Source organism: Miscanthus floridulus, chromosome 6 (genome assembly GCF_019320115.1).
Source record: "Miscanthus floridulus cultivar M001 chromosome 6, ASM1932011v1, whole genome shotgun sequence".
Lineage (NCBI taxonomy): Eukaryota > Viridiplantae > Streptophyta > Magnoliopsida > Poales > Poaceae > Miscanthus > Miscanthus floridulus.
The window spans coordinates 1,125,179-1,141,748 of record NC_089585.1 but is presented as its reverse complement, the minus strand read 5'-3'; the positions used below and the strand labels follow the sequence as shown (position 1 = coordinate 1,141,748).

General features: G+C 44.4%; 1 protein-coding gene and 2 pseudogenes across 1 annotated transcript; 2 read left to right on the top strand and 1 right to left on the bottom strand.

Moving 5' to 3' along the window:
• Positions 1–1,619: 1,619 nt before the first annotated feature.
• LOC136457390 (25.3 kDa vesicle transport protein SEC22-1-like) lies at positions 1,620–5,947 on the bottom strand. Its single transcript, XM_066457422.1, has 6 exons — positions 5,788–5,947; positions 4,299–4,537; positions 3,739–3,899; positions 3,497–3,643; positions 2,525–2,601; positions 1,620–2,098 (listed from the first exon to the last, which is right to left on the bottom strand). The coding sequence occupies exons 2-6, from the start codon at positions 4,484–4,486 to the stop codon at positions 2,015–2,017; spliced, it is 657 nt and encodes a 218-aa protein (XP_066313519.1). The 5' UTR covers positions 4,487–4,537; positions 5,788–5,947; the 3' UTR covers positions 1,620–2,014.
• A 3,152-nt stretch (positions 5,948–9,099) lies between these two features.
• LOC136457388 (E3 ubiquitin-protein ligase SINAT3-like) lies at positions 9,100–11,971 on the top strand (annotated as a pseudogene).
• A 159-nt stretch (positions 11,972–12,130) lies between these two features.
• On the top strand, positions 12,131–13,796 carry LOC136457389 (uncharacterized; annotated as a pseudogene).
• Positions 13,797–16,570: the final 2,774 nt, after the last annotated feature.

The following is a 16,570-nucleotide window of genomic DNA, read 5'->3' as shown; positions in this document are numbered from 1 at the left end:
GAGGTCCGGTCGAACTCCGGTCGGAAGGGCCGAGAGTGACGGGAGCCCCGCTATGAGCTAAGTGTTCAAGCGTGTGCTTATGGTTTGAACCTGGCAGTTCTGTGGTTGTGAACTAGTGAACTTGATCAATCTGATGAATCTGAATGAGCTTAATGAGCTTGAATGTTGGGAGAGAGCGTATCCCCTTTTATAGATGAAGGGGATGGCCTTACAAGTGAGAGGGAGAGAGTACGTATGCTTCTAAGCCTTGTTGCCCACACCGGCGGGTACAGGATGATGGTAGGCGCCTATAACACTATTGGATGTCAGATGCACGTGGGAGGTTGTGTTGTTTTCTTCGGGTATGTCAGACGTCGGTGCCTGCCACACTATTGATACCTGGAGGCATGCAAGGGGTTTTACCATGTTCGCTTGGTACGGTAAATGCCGGCACCCACAACACTGTTGATGCCCGTATGGGAGTTAATGGCGCCCACAATACTGTAGGGGGAAATATCGGCGTCTACAACACTGCTTGGGTTCTGTCATGCTAGGGAGGTCGCGGGTCGGAGTCGGAAATAGTGCTTTGGCCAGGCCTTCCGGTCGGAGAGGCTGTCCGGAGGCGGACTGGAGACCGAAGCGAGGGCTTTGGTCGGAGAGGTGGGCCGGAGTCAGAAATGGGCGTCGTTCCTCCTCGGCCAGGCCTTCCGGTCGGTGATTGGATCGCCCTTCTGGCCTGTTGTTCAGGTACTTGGGTCGGCCCACGAGTTGGGCCGAGTCTTTGTTGGGAAGCCGGTCCGCGAGGGACCCCGGGTTTATGAACCCGACAACTATACTTACAGTTTGTTAATCAGGTGTGTTTTCCATTTTTGCATTATATGTTTGTGTTTCTGATCTTGCTTTCTTATTGTTTAATGTAGTAGAAAAATCTATATATAGAATAGCCTCACCTGATAAATGCACTTAATTAATTTACTATCATGTTACTATGGATTAATTTTTGTAGTTACACTAGAGTTCAACTACACACTTATAGTTGTTAATCAGGTATAATTCCATGGTATTAGTGACCTAACTAATAGTAAGTGCAAAAAGTTTACTAGGCAGATGTTTGGCTACTATCATGTTTGCTTTTGGTGTATTTGGTTTGTTTGCTTGATGCAATGCTCTCATAATCTTTCTGTAATTTGCATTCCATATAAATTTTTTGTTTTTGGTTTTTTTTTTAATTTGATTTTTTGGTTCATGCAGTGCCCTCATTAAAAATTTTGGTATTTGCAATCTATAGAAAATTTTGCTTTATGTTTTCTGTTTATTTCCTTTGATCTAAATTTGTCACATTATGTTCATTTTTATTTTGGCTCAATTTTTGCATAACAAGATGTTGCTTGAAATGCAGTTGTATTTGAAACAAGATATTTTTTCTGTACTTTGCAGTCATAGAAAATTTCTAGTCTTTTCCTTTTTTGTTTGTGTAATATGTTAGATGAAATGGCCTCACTATGTCATGCTTTTGGCTCACACGTGGATGAAGGGTTATCTAGGAATGCATAATTCGTGTGATTTATCTCTTGTTTCACTCGAATTCTGGTTATAGTTTTTCTTGAGTGATTTGTCCTTTTTGATTACTCGTGTGACCATAAGGCATGAATCACTCAGATTGTCTTTTTGTTCCATTTATGTGATTTATTCCCTCAAATTGCTTGAGTGATCAGAGGGAGTCAAATCACCCAAGTTACAAATAGACATGTGCTCAAAGTGTCACAACACATGGCATTAAGTGTGTCAACAGCCTGAATAAATTTCGACGCTTACATGGTGCGCTCACGAAAACTATCATACTGCTACGCAGATCCCGTCAATAGAAACGCGCAGTTCCAAGAACCCAAGGCCACGGTTTTGCTTTTGACAGCTAAAGTACTCGCTTGAATCGGCAGATGCGGGATAAGCCATCGAAGCATCTTTTGAACCAGGATCAACATAGGCAACTCAGCAGGTTCCAGCTTTGCAACTGAGAAGCGCGGGATGCACCAAGTCACCATATCTTGTTCTTCAGCCAAAAGAGCATCAGTACTATCCCAATCACAATAGCAACGGGGGCATACTTACGAATTAAGGCCTGAAAATCACAGGAGGAACGTATGTCATGGTAATGAAACGAGATACACCCCTTGCCTTACGTGATCATGAATATTCCTTGTCTAAATATTACACCCTACATTCCAAATTACCATTCACTTTAGTTTTAGTGTCCTAAGTCAAACTTCTCTAACTTTGACTAAGTTTGTAAAAAAAATATACTAACATCTATAATATAATAACAAATAAATGCACATTTCATAGTGGGTTTAATGAAACTAATTTGATCTTCTAGATGTCGTGCATTTTTCTATAAATATAGTCAAAGTTAGATAAGCTAGGACAAAGCCCAAGTGAACTACAATTTGAAATCCCGTGTAGAACCGTTAATATCCTCTGAAGTGAGCCAAATTCAGCTCGACAGATGCATAAGCTGGAAAGTGAAATGTAGTCAACAGGACCATACCTGGCGATTGAGATCTTTCGCCTTCTCTGCATAAATTCTAGTATCAGAGGTCAACCTACTGGACATTTCACTCACCTCTGCAAAGAAAAATCTTTTGTTAAACAAGTGTTGTGTCGTGAAAAGTACATGTGAGGCAGACTGAAACACTTCATATCCTGGACATTAACCTTTTTTTAGTTCTCTGCATAGTTGCTGCTTGGGTTGTTGTATTTCGTTCGATTTGCTACAGATTTCAGTTTGAACTAAAGCACAACCATCTATCTCTAATACAACAGACCTAATGCGTACCAACATACTACCATATAAAGGAGCTTACATATTCCCAAAAAAAATGAAAAATGTGCAGGGTAACACATCTAAGTCATATTGCAGATCGCTGTAAAAAAAAAGGTCATATTGTATATCACTATAAAAAAAAGTCATATTGCATATCACTGTAAAAGTCATATTGCAGATCACCGTAAAAGGAAGCACACAGGCAAAGCACGACATCTCACAAGTTTCCCCTTGTCCAAAAGGCCTCGTTAGTTTTATTAATGGTTTCAAGTATAAACCTCACCACAATATTCTAGAGGTTTCTTAAATTTTAGCCTCCACTCTAAGCCCATGAGGCAATGACTACAAGAACAATATGTTTAGAGCATACGCTCCACCATGAAGGCATAAACTTTCTCCATAGATATTCAAAAGTAATTAAACATCTCCAATTGTTTCTCTGTTGTACAACTGTCCCAAAGCAAAGGTTTTATCTAGCATGATAAAATCTAAAACAGAAAGTGTCATCAAAGGAACACAGCATGCTACATATCAGTACAAAATTACGTTACAGCACAATTTGCTCGAAACAAACTGAATTGTGAATCTTACAACCAGTCTACGGAATGATACTGAAACAGGTCTAACATGGCAGAAAATATGATTATATATAATGAGGGAAACATAAGGCAGATAAGATGACAATGGCGCACTCACGGTCTAGTTTTTCACCAACACCGAGAACTTCTTGAACATTGCGAGTCATGATCTGGTGCACCTCATAGAGCTCATCATTCAGCTTGGCAAGGTTCCTCTGCGTTCTGGAATCCAAATAAAGTTTCTTGGTCTTCTGTATGAATGCATCTAAACAAGTAAACAGAGACACATAAGCTATCAACTAGCAGAAATATCAAGGGAATGAGAACAAAAAATGACAAGACATGAGCAGAGAACCATACCAAATTTAATAAATGCATATGGCCTTGCAGCAGTTTCAATATGGCTGCCATTGACTTTCTCAAATTCGTTTTTGAGATCTTCGAGATATTGGAATGCAAGTTTCTTGGGATAAGAACGATCACACAGAGTCAAATAGCACACACGGCCTTCAATGATGTAGCTGTTTTATTCAATTAAGGCACAACTAGAGCACCACAAGAATATTAGTGCCGAAAATGATCATTTTATTAATATACGTCATTAGTGATAGAGCTTACTTAGTGTAATCCACACATCAATGTCTAAATGGCGATTGGCGATAGATGATAAGCATATAACATGCATGCATAAGCGGGTGCTGGTCAAAGGAATTTGAACTGGTAGATGAATAGTGAATCCAATATATAGATGAGAACTCAGTAAGTTTATTACAGTATCTGGTTAGGCTGTGTAAATGTGCAGTTTTTTTTCTTCCCTTGAGCACAATACTCTAATTTAGGATCATGAAGAAGAATCACCTATTTCCAAATGAGAAATTGTGGAACAAAGAATATTGTGAATGAGTAAAGATTTAGGATACTGGAAAAGGTATGGTCCAGTCTCAATTGACATCCTTGATGCCTCATGCTGCCCTTTTGACAAGTTCTTGAACAACAGTTTTGCTTGCTGCTTGTAGAAGTCAGCATCCTTGAGATCCCGACCATCATCTAATCCCTCCGACAATGGAAGGCCATCAGTGACACGTGCTATCATAGTCAGCTTCACCATTCTGGAAATATAGCATGAGGCAAACTAGCATAGGTAATGTAAAAGCGCCACCTGCATGAAAACAAGATGAAGAATGCTTCAGGCACGTCTAAACATCAACCATTAGTTGCAGATGTACTGTTTTGTCAGCCAGTGCATCCTGGTTATTACAGGGGGCAATATGCACATGTCTGTTTGTGTGAGGTTAAAGCATATCGCCTAATCCTAGGTACAAACTGTACGCAAGGATTGCAACTTGAACTCTTGAAGCGTGACTGATCACTCCGGCGCGACTCATCAAATGGTAGTGCAGACAATTGACTACGTTAGCCACAAGACGACGTTGGAAGAACAAACCCCAGGAACAAGAGGAGGTAGTCATATGTTTTCCAGTTCCAAAAATGTTACAAAAAAATCAATGAGAATCAATACGACAATGCCAGTGGTTTGAAGAAAAAGGGCAGTTCAGAACTAACAAGGTTACCTACTGCACTAGACAAATGCAGGCAGTATCATCAGGCAATGGGTGAACCTAGAAATACGAAAACACATGCCAATGTGCGAGGATAAAGCAAATAATAATAATAAGAAAAAAAACACTTCCGTGTTGCAAATAATTCACAGTAATCGAGTCGCTGTGGGCTACGGTAAGGGGCCATATTCATAAAAATCAAAATTACCCAGCTATATCAGAAAGCAAACATTAAAGGTGTCCAGAGCACCATAAACATGGATAGTCTTGAGCATAGAAGGTTTCCCAGCTCAGACCATATTTCAGATGCTACAGCTAAGATCTAACATCTTGCGTATCAGATCAACAGGCATAGATGGTGGATGCTAAAAGCACGCTCGCAAGACAGGCCACTGGAGCACCGTGCCATGAATCAGTCATGGCCACATAATAGTAGCAACGGCGTACGCGTACAGTTTGACACACATACTAGGGACCTACATAAACGCACCCTTACAAGCAATCATGGCACCACAGCCTGACAGGCATCTGCGCCAAAGGAAAATGCGGCGGATATGCAAACGGAGCTGCAAGTCATCCCCGGAAATGGTGCGATCGTCCCCCTCCGGCCTCCCCCTTGGGGAGGAGCGGTGCGGGCGTGTGGTGCGAGAGGAACAGGCGGGGGCCTGAAGTAGCGACGTGGTATCGAATCACGCAGCCGAAACACGCGCAGCCCGACACCGAAACCCTAACGCCCCGAGTCGATTAAGTACGGAGTCTGAAGAAGCAGCGACGAGGAGCGAGATCTAGGCGGCGGACCGGCGGATCGGCGCGGGTTGGGGAGAGAGTAGGGGTGGGAGATGACGCTTACCATGCCGCGCGGTCGCCTTGCGTGGCTGCGGCTGCTGCGGCTGCGGCGGCGGCCTGGGTTCCGCGCGAGGGAGGCGGAGGGCGGAGAGCACGAGCACCGGAAGAGGAAGAGGAAGAGGAAGAGAGAGACGCGCTGCCGTAGCGCTCGTGGGAGACGACTGGGACTGGGAGCCGCACTCGGCTACGCTACGCAGCAGAGACCGGCTCGGCTCCAGCCAGCCGAAGGTCAGAGGAAGCTTCGACTTCGACTTGAAGGCAGCCGGCTCGGCCTGGGGCTCCGTCGGTGACAACGGAATCGACAGCCCACTTTCTATCCAATCTGATCTGATGATGTCTGAGTCGTTAGTCGTTACTGTGCCCGAGACACTGAGGCCCTGTTTAGATTCAAAAATTTTCACCCCAAAGTGTCACATCGAATCTTACAGCATATATATGGAGTACTAAATGTAGACGAAAAACAAAACTAATTGTACAGTTGGGTGAGAAATCGCGAGACGAAACTTTCGAACCTAATTAGTCCATAATTAGATACTAATTGCCAAATACAAACGAAAGTGTTACAGTAGCCAAAACCAAAAAATTTTGCCAACTAAACGCGCCCTGAACCTTTGATACCTATGCCCCCGGTCCTAGAATAAGTGGGAGTTAAACGATTTTAAATTTAACTAGATTTATAAAAAAAATAGTATTAGCATTTGTATCTCTAAATAAATTTACTGTAAAAATAAATGATGCGGTTAATCTAATGGTGTTTATTTCATATCATAAACATTAGTATTATATATATATATATATATATATATATATATATATATATATATATATATATATATATATATATATATATATTTGGTCAAAGTTGAGATGAATTGATCCCTCATGATACGAGATACTTATTTTGGGACAAGGGGAGAAATACATTGGCCCCGTTCGCTTGGCTGAAACTAGCCGGTTGTTCTGAGAGAGAAACACTGTAGCGGCTGAAACTGACCGGTTGTTGTGAGAAGGAGCAGCCGGCTGAAACTGGCAGGTCAAACCAGCGAACGCACCCATTACTAACAATAAAGAACTCTACCTCATATAAGTGTGACGACACTGGTGCACACTGTACACTACTCAATAGTCAACACATATGCTACATGAGAAGCTCATCTATGACCCCTACTCAATATGGTTCAACGGTCATTTAATCCCTATGCATATGCAAGCAAGACATAAGCAGATCAGACCAACACCGTTTGCCATTTTGACCCAATCCCATTTCTTTCTCTTCGTGCATGTCAGTAACTTACATAATGTACACCTCCATAAATACAAGATTTAGGGTGCGTATAGCACAACTACGGCTCTAGCTCTCCGTAGTTCTTGGCTTCGGTAAACAGCCAGAGGACCCGGAATCTGTTTTTTTTTTCTTTTTACCTAGGAGCTCAAGCCGCGAACAAGTGGCTTCCCCTAGCCACTCCTCACAAACTTGGCACAAAACATAACAAAACAACCACTACAATCATTTTTGCCACACATTTTCTAAAAATGACTTTAGCTTCACAAAGAAGCCAGCCCTTTTAAGAGGACCAAGAACCCTAACAAACTAGTGCTTAATCAACAAGTGAAGTTAGCTACAAAATGTGGGGGTCTAAGGTGCATCAATCTAGTTGGAACTTTGATCCATTATCTTAAAAAAGGTGCATCGATCTTATTCTACTACAAATTGCTGCTATATATCATTCTACCTCCTAGCCTAATGATGCAACCTTCATATTAATTCCTCAGAACAATCATGATGTATATGGACTAAGCAATCTAGGTACATAGGACCCACCTAGACAGTCCAATTAGACAATAATAAATAATTTATAAGGTGGGAACCGATAGAGATAAAAGAAGAATAGTCCATAACTCTAAAAAAATCATGAGAGGTGTCACATGTCATTGCGTAGGTATTTTCACACAAACCTAATCGTATAACGCCTGCAAGCATGGATTTGACAGGCTTGATGTGCCATCGAAAGCTCATGTTGCCAACGCAATCCACACTCCATAGTCATAATGTAAGGCCTACTGCAAGCACGAATTTGACAGGCTTGATGCGCCGATCAATGAATGAACCAACAAAGAGTAGTCTATGATTCTACACGTAATGAATTTTCTTTAGAATTTTAGGGCAGCGCCCCAGCCATTGCATTAAGCAAAGACAATAACATCCATATATACAACATTCAGGCGTTAAAACACCTTTCCAAAAAGCATACAACAGGTTTTAAAAGAGCACGAAAAAACTGAAAAACCACTCTCAAAGCTACTGCCAAAACAGCAACAACAGCAACTCCAAAGACACTAGATTGAACCACTGACCAGACTTGCCACCCGAGACAGATTCCAGATTGTAAGCCAGGTACTTCTTAGCTTCCTCTGGTATCTCCAAGGCCTTCCAGTTTTGTGCCTCATGAAACATGAACCTCTTCCTAGGATCATTCACCATCTCTAGCCATCAGATTCTTATTGGACTTGTTGCTACACGTTTCAGTTCCTCCAGTTTTGTCATGAACTCTTGTTTCATCTGTTGTGGGCATAGGATACTTTGGCTCTGAAGCATTGTTGCAATTTTCAAGAGTAAAAGACTCATATCCTTCCAACATGTTCCCTGAAAACAAATAGCATTTCTTAGTTTCCAAAGCCCCCACAGGGCTGCTGCACTAAAAACATTACAAACTAAGAATTTCTTATTGCTATAAGCCAAAGCTGTCCTATAGACAGGAAATTGTAGCCCAGCTCCCTACCAAAAATATCTGAAAGGTGCCTCCACATCTGTTTGGTAACTACACAATCAAAAAAAATAAACGGTGAACTCAAGAGCTGTCCTCTGTCTTCTTCCTAATGCTTAAATTATCTCTAGTCAAAGTTTTGTTCTTAGAAAAATCACAGCCCAACAAATTGTTGTCAGTAGTAACAGCAAAGAATCCTCTGCGGCCAAAACACTCACCTACTGGATGGGGGAGTGTGTAGCCGTCTAGTAGGCTGGGCCGCTGGGGAGCTCCCATCCCATTGCCCATGTTGCCCATCATCCACCAGCGAATAATAAAAAAAAAGAAAAGAAAACAAAAGCAAAAATGGTCCTGCTGCCGCGCTGCCCCGCTCCAGCGCCATTATAGCCGGGCACCCCCGGAATCCGTGGCGCGCCCCCACCTTCGGTTCCTCTCTCCCGCCACAAAGTGCCGGACCCCCGCGCCGCCCCAGCCTCCCTCCGCACCGCACCGTCCGTCCAGCGTCCCCCTCTACCGGAGCCTAGGGAGTGGAGGTGGGCCGGCGGGCGGCCATGGACGTCGACTGCGTCTCGCTGCCCGCCGCAGCCGCAGCCGCCTGGCCCTGGCCCAAGGCCGCTGCCAACGGCGTTTCTCGAGTGCCCTGTCTGCACCAACTCCATGTTCCCGCCGATCCACCAGGTCGCCCCCTGCGCTCGCCTCTCCTTATTCTTCGTTCCCTTCATCGATTGATCCATTTGCCCCGGCTACCTGCTCTGCTTGGATGGATCGATTGTCTTCTTTGATTTCGAATGGGGAATTCCCCTTCGCCTGTAGTAGTAGCATAATGCGTGGGGATTTGACTTTACGAGATGGTAATTTCGACGGCCATCGTCCTCCATTCCTCCGGCACAAAATTCGTCGAATTAACTCAACAATCAGCTGTATTTGTGCTACCGTCATTTAGCAAATTTTTAGCACTCCCAACATGCTAGCTACGTCTTAGCCTAAAAACACACGGACATGAACAAGAAAACTCAACTTTCTGATGACAATTCGTTGGGTTAACCGTTTAGTTTGCACAGAAATAGAGTTCAAGAGAATTTATTTAGCAGGTCACGGCTGCTAAATTGTCCTGGGATTTTTGCCCCCCCCCCCCCCCCCCCCCCCGAATCCTAACTTCCTGACCTTCAGAAGTTTGGTGCCCTACAACCTTGTTTTGATTTGATTTGTGGTTGTCACTTGTCACCTCTGTGCAAGTTGCAACCTTTCGTTATCATGTATTCTATTTCTAGCTCCAATTTCCTTTGCTGAGCAGATTGTCAATGGATTGATTGTCTGGGTGGAGGATGCATAATTGATGGTGGCCCAATCAACCTCTCTTCTATAGTTATGTGAATGCCACAGGTAGTACAAGTAGAGCAATTCTGGCATCGGGTTTGGCAGTGCCACTAACTCATATTGCACTTTGCACAAGCATGGAGTGCACTGAAGCAAAGTTTTGTGATGCATATGAAATATTAGCGAAGTAAACAGAATATGCTAATAAGAATATGTTGGCTGTGAGTGGAGACATGAATTGAAGAAGATAAGTTATACAGTTTTATGGTTGTATGCTTTCAAGGGAATTTTATTGTGAATATGTCACCTTCCTTGTTAACGTATACGGTGCTTGGTTCCAATAGCCTGCAATTGACACTCTAAGAGACTATCTAAAGTGAAAAAAGAGAGATTATTTAATGTTTAAAGCTTTCTGTTTTCAGATGTTGTTCTTATATACTTATTGCATTTGGCATTCGGATATTGATCTCACATACTTGATTGCATTTGCAGTGCCAAAATGGACATACCTTGTGTTCCACGTGCAAGGCTAGAGTGCACAACCATTGCCCTACCTGTAGACAAGAGCTTGGAGATATCAGGTGTTTGGCACTGGAGAAAGTAGCGGAGTCGCTTGAGCTTCCCTGCAACTGTAAGTACTACTCTTTGGGGTGCCCAGAAATTTTCCCATACTACAGCAAAATAAAACACGAAGCGCAATGCAGCTTAAGACCATACAATTGCCCCTAGCTGGTTCTGAATGTGCCGCAGCTGGTGACATCCCTTATCTTGTTTCCCATTTGAGGGATGATCACAAAGTTGATATGCATAGCGGCCTGCACATTCAACCACAGATATGTCAAATCGAACCCACGAGAAGTTGAAAACGCCACCTGGATGCTAACGGTAGGTACCTATAGTAGGCTTGTTCTCTCATGGTAAATAAATATTCTCGTCGTAGGATTAGCACAGAATAAAATAATAAACTGTGAATTTGATTTGGTAAATATTCTGAGCAGGTGTTTCACTGCTTCGGGCAGTACTTCTGCCTGCACTTTGAGGCGTTCCAGCTTGTGATGGCACCTGTATACATGGCCTTCCTCCGTTTCATGGGGGACAAGAACGAGGCGAAGAACTACAGCTACAGCCTCGAGGTCGGTGCCAACGGGAGGAAGATGGTCTAGGAGGGCACCCCCAGGAGCGTCCGCGACAGCCACCGGAAGGTGCGGGACAGCCACGACGGCCTCATCATCCAGAGGAACATGGCGCTGATCTTCTCCGGTGGCGACTGGAAGGAGCTGAAGCTCAGGATCACTGGCCAGATCTGGAAAGAGCAGCAGACCCCAGACGGCGTCTGTATTCCCAATCTGTGTAGCTAAGTGATTGCAATCTTCAAAGGAAATGGTGCTGGTATTGGTTGGATATGGTGCATACAATCCTGCTGCCCTACCTCGCTGTTTTTCTGATCGTGATCGGGGGGCAAATCTCTCGTGTTGTGTCTTGGCTAAAAAAGATATTAGGAGGATAGGATGCTCCTGTAAATGAAATTGTGTATATGGCATCCCTTAATTATCTCACAGTACAGGTGGGCTGATCAAGCTCTCTGCTGCCTGACAAAGTTGTGTTTTCATCTTGAAAGTAGAAAGCGCGTTTTTGGCTTTGCATTTGACAGCCTTCCCACCAGAGGGGTATTTGGCGCCAACAGATGAAAGCTGAGCATCTTGTTGTAGAAAGTGGTGCCGAGAAGAAGACAGGCATTGCAAACATGAAGAAGGTGTGGTTGCTACGTTTTATTCCCGTCATTTCTTTACTTTTTATGGATGTGTGTGGTGTGATAGCTCCTTAACATCAAGAAGAGAAGGCTGAAGAACTGAAAAGGTGCCTGTAATGTTTGACCAGAGAAAAAGCCAAAGTCAAACTTTACAAATTTTGGCCAACAATTAGATAAACTATATGCAAGTTTAGAGCATAAAACTTGCAGCAATAGATTTTGTGTTGAAAGTGTATCTAAGAATGATATCGATGTTTTAGCAATTGACTACATGTTATATAAGAGAAATTAAGAGTAAAATTATACTTTATATGACTTGCTCTCATCAAATACGATTACCATTTCTGGGCGGAGAGAGAAATTAAGGGAGTATATTGTTGTTTAGTCCAGCACTCAACCAGCGAGGAGAGGTGATAATTTCCCCCTCATCAGAAGAAAAAAAAAAGGAACAAGGAAATCCGAGAAGCAAGATCCACCATGCACTATCCCACCACAGAGTGGGCGTGCCACGTGGCTGGTATCCCATCCAATGGTTCCACACCTCCCAAGCGAGGCAATCTCTTCTCCAATTTTACTCCCCTCGCCCTGCCATTGCCAGCCCCAATTTCTTTGTCTGACAACTCACCGTCCACGGAGGGGAAGCGGACCTAGGAGCAATGGCAGCAGCCTCCGTCTGGCTGCAGCTCCCTCCCCATCGTCTCCACAGTCCCCTGCTCTCACTCCCAAGCAACCATTCTTCCTCTGCATGCCCTCCAGCATACAAGAAGCACGCCGTGCTAGGTCCAGGGAGAGGAAACCACCTTCTCTGCGGTGCTTCTGGCGCCACTTCTTCTGTGGTGACCAAGGAGCAGGAGGGGGCAGCCTCTGATCCTTCGTCAGAGGAAGGATCTCCTGAGCCTGAAATCTATAGCTACAAGGATGACCCCAACTTCAGGTAACCTACCTGTTCGTCTTCAATTTCCTAGCACTTCATCGGCGTCTTCTGTCTGTCTCCTATGTTCAGTGAATATGCAACGTTCAAGATGTCTATATAATTTTTATTTCCCAGACAAGCACAAAGTGGTTCCATGGTCTAGCGGTTAGGACATTGGACACTGCTCATTAGTCATTTCCCCCACCATTTACAACATTGGATTAATGGTTCGAAACATGTCCTCATTTTAGTTTTTTTTTACCTCTGTTTATATACTTTATATAGTGGTCCCTAACAAAACCTCATTTAGTACCATTTTGTTTATATATATTTCTTTATCAATCAATAAAGGAGGAGCATGTTACTAGCACAGCCGAACCATGTCTCAAAATTAAAAGACGGTTTAGTTTGGTTCCGATCAGGAATCAGCTATATCTGACTGTAGTGCTGCATTCATGCTTCTGCTGGATATAATACTCTATAATCTTGTTGTGCGTTGATGCACACACAACACAGGGGCTGCAAGGGCTGCGGCAGGGAAGAGGTTGAGAGGGGCTGCAATGGCGAAGGGCGGATCCAGGGTGGCATAGCCGCCGTCCCAGGGCTTCGGCTGGTGGCCCATCAAGGCGTACCGGCCGTGCCCCGGCTTCATCGCGTCCGGCGGCCGCTACCGGCGCCAGGGCCAAAGCATGGACGACGTTGCATCCGGCAGGGGAAAGAAGAAAGCCCTCTCCCGCCCAAAAGAAGAGGTAAGCTGCTGCTGCTGCTGCTGCGGCTATGTTTACCGCTGTAGGTAGTTTCTGTTCATCCGGTGAATATTTCTGGATGCATTTCTTTTATAGATGACCAATGTCCGAGCCATTTCGATGAGTTCCCGTTTTCTTTTGCTCGTGTACATACGTGCGTAGTACCACAATTACAGGTTGTCATTTCACGATTCTTCACTTCACTAATTGTATTATTGCTACTACTAGAACGTAGCCACTGAATTTTTCGCAAACTCATGCATCGAGTGGCAATGACTTTGTGCCTGGTGCAGTATGCTGCATACTAATACTAATGTTATTGTCTATCTGACTTCAACTTTCAACTTGCAGCGACAACAAGTAATCCCAGACCAAGGAACTGAAGTGTTGACAATGCCAGGATGTGTATTGTGTTATTCAGGCCAGGTTGACCAATGAGATTCGGCTGTCACTGTCTGCGTCAGCAGTAGATAATGTTTCTTATCAGAAATTCAGAATCTATCCAAGATGCAATCTGGGAAAGCTTATACCAGGGTGGAATTGGGGAAGCTCAAGTTATTCAGAAACAACAGTTGTGGTCCACAATGCCAATATATATGCACTAGGGCCACGTTTAGATTGCAAATATTTTCAACTCGATGAATAGTAGCACTTTCGTTTTATTTGGCAAATATTGTCCAATCGTGGACCAACTAGGCTCAAAAGATTCATCTCGTGATTTCCAACTAAACTATGCAATTAGTTATTTTTTTTACCTACATTTAATGCTCCATGCAAGCGGCTAAAAATTGATGTGATGGAGAGAGAGTGAAAAAACTTGAAATTTGGAGGTAATCTAAACAAGGCCTAGTTGGGACTGGTTGCAGAAACAAGAAGAATGTTAGGGTGCAGTGTTGTTCTCCTAGGCTCCTGGCAATCACGTACTGTTTCGATTCCAATTGTAATAGTAGCTTGGAACAGCTGACTGTGGACCTGTATTATTGTCTTCAAGTAGAACTAGGTGAGATATGTGCCAAGCAACCCATGTATTCTCGTCCATAACACAATATAAACGTGCATAGTGTTGAGCATCCTAGCTTCATATATAGTGTTAGCCACCTCGTCGTCGGCGGTAGGGAATTGGAACAGAGGAAGGGAGAACGGGGAAGAAGGCAGAGGTGCTCCAGCCGACAGGTTGCCTAGCTTGGAGAATGGAGGATATATTGTATTCTCAATTGATAGCTTAGTCCTTACAATCTTCTGGGGTCTCCCCTTTAACACTCTCTCGCGGGCTCACTACACACCCACCATGGGCCGGAAAGCCTTGTACCGCGGGTAGCGCCTTCGGCTGCTAGGCCTTCCAGGATGTGGTGTGACATCCCCCTCCTTGGAAATTGGCATGCCCTCGACGTCTTCCCAGGTCGCTAGGCTGGAGTCCAACGTGGACCACTTGATCAACAGCTGAGGAACAAAGCTAGGGCCGCACTGCTGGAGTCATCATTGGAGAACTTGCTCGAACACTTGGAGCGCAACCGCTGGGTCGGGGAGGTTGTTGGAGACGGGTTACTTGTTGGAAGGCGATGGTTTCAGTAGCAACATGTGGAAGACGGGGTGGATGGCAGAGCCCGGCAGCAGGTCTAGCTTGTAGGCGACAACTCCAATCTTGGATAACATCTTGTAGGGGCCAAAGTACTTGAAGGAAAGCTTCTGGTGAGCTCGTGGCACAAGTGAGGACTAAACGTATGGCTGAAGCTTGAGGTAGACGAAGTCACCGACGTTAAAGGTATGGTCAGAGCGGCGCTTGTTAGCCTAGAACGTTCATCCGCTATTGGGCGCGAAGGAGATGTTGACGAACCACCGCCAGCATTATGGCCCATTCTTCCATTAGGGAAGCGACATCCGGAAGAGAAGAAGCATCTACAGGGGTGAGTTTGAAATGCCGAGGGGGATCAGTGAAGAGAGGAGTGAACGCTGGTGTTGTACCAGTATTCCGCCAATGGAATCCACTTGAGCCACCGTCGAGGGCATGAATGGACGAAGCACCTCAGGTACGTCTCCAAGCACGGGTTGACCCTTTCGGTCTAGCCATCCGACCGAGGGTGATAGGCGGAGCTCATGCAAAGGGTAGTTTGATCTAGTTGTTAGGATCATAGGATTGGTACCTCTGTGTTTAACCTGTAGATCCATAGTTAGGCTCCTCGACCTTGCGGAGCTTCACCGTAGTGGCAGCGTGGACGCCGATGCCGTCCTGGATGCAGCCTCGCGGATGCTAGTGCTCGGCGTGGTGGTGAGGCAGTGGGGGCGTCGGAGAACCTGCATAGGCGACGGCAGTGGTGGTGGCGGGCTCATCCCGTCGCTGACAGCACGCTTTAGGATCGGTTTAGGGTTTCTCTGTAGGTGGGTAGCGGCTCTGTTGAACCTCGTAGTCCGAGCCCTCACCACCACCTTCCTTTTATGTGTGCTATGCGACAGGGACCCACCAACCGGATTAGGGTTGGGCTCCCCCGATCAGGGAGCAGAGATAAGGGCCCAATAGGCCGTTGGGCCTATTGGTGGAGATCAACTAACATTCTCTCCCTTGATCTCATTACATCTTTCACTTTTATATCATTTACTTTTGTTCATTCCATTACAGATTAGCTCATAGAGCATGTCTCATCGTCACGGTCCATTGCCGATAGACTTAACAGCTACAACTCACTACTCTGTTCTGAAATAAATACTTATCTTTAGGCCTTCTTTTGTCTAGGAATATTTTAGGCTTTCCCTTAAACCCAAGCTAGCTACATGTTCTCTGAACACCATATCCTCTGAACATGTTGGGTGGTAAGCCTTTTGTAAGTGGATCCGCGAGCATCCTTTCTGTTCTTATATGCTCAAGACTTATGACTTGATCCCGGACTTTATCTTTCACAACATAATACTCTATGTCAATGTGTTTGGCAGCACCACTTGACTTATGCTGTGAGCATACTGTACTGCCAGATTATAATCGCAGTATTACTTTAAGTGGTCTATAGATGTCGTTAACCACCTTCAAACCGGGTATGAACTTCGTTAGTTAGTTCACCTGCCCGTTGCCTCATAACACGCTACAAACTGTCATACATTGTGGACGATGTAGTGACAGTTTGCTTTGAGTTTTTTCATAAAATAGCTCCCCTTTGCGAGATGATAGAAAATCCACGTCTGGATATGCATTCACTCTCGCATAATCAGAATCTGAATATCCCACCATGTGGAGTGAATTAGATCTTCTATATGTCATTATGAGGCCTTTCGTCCCTTGCAAATAATGCAAGACTTTCTTTACTAAT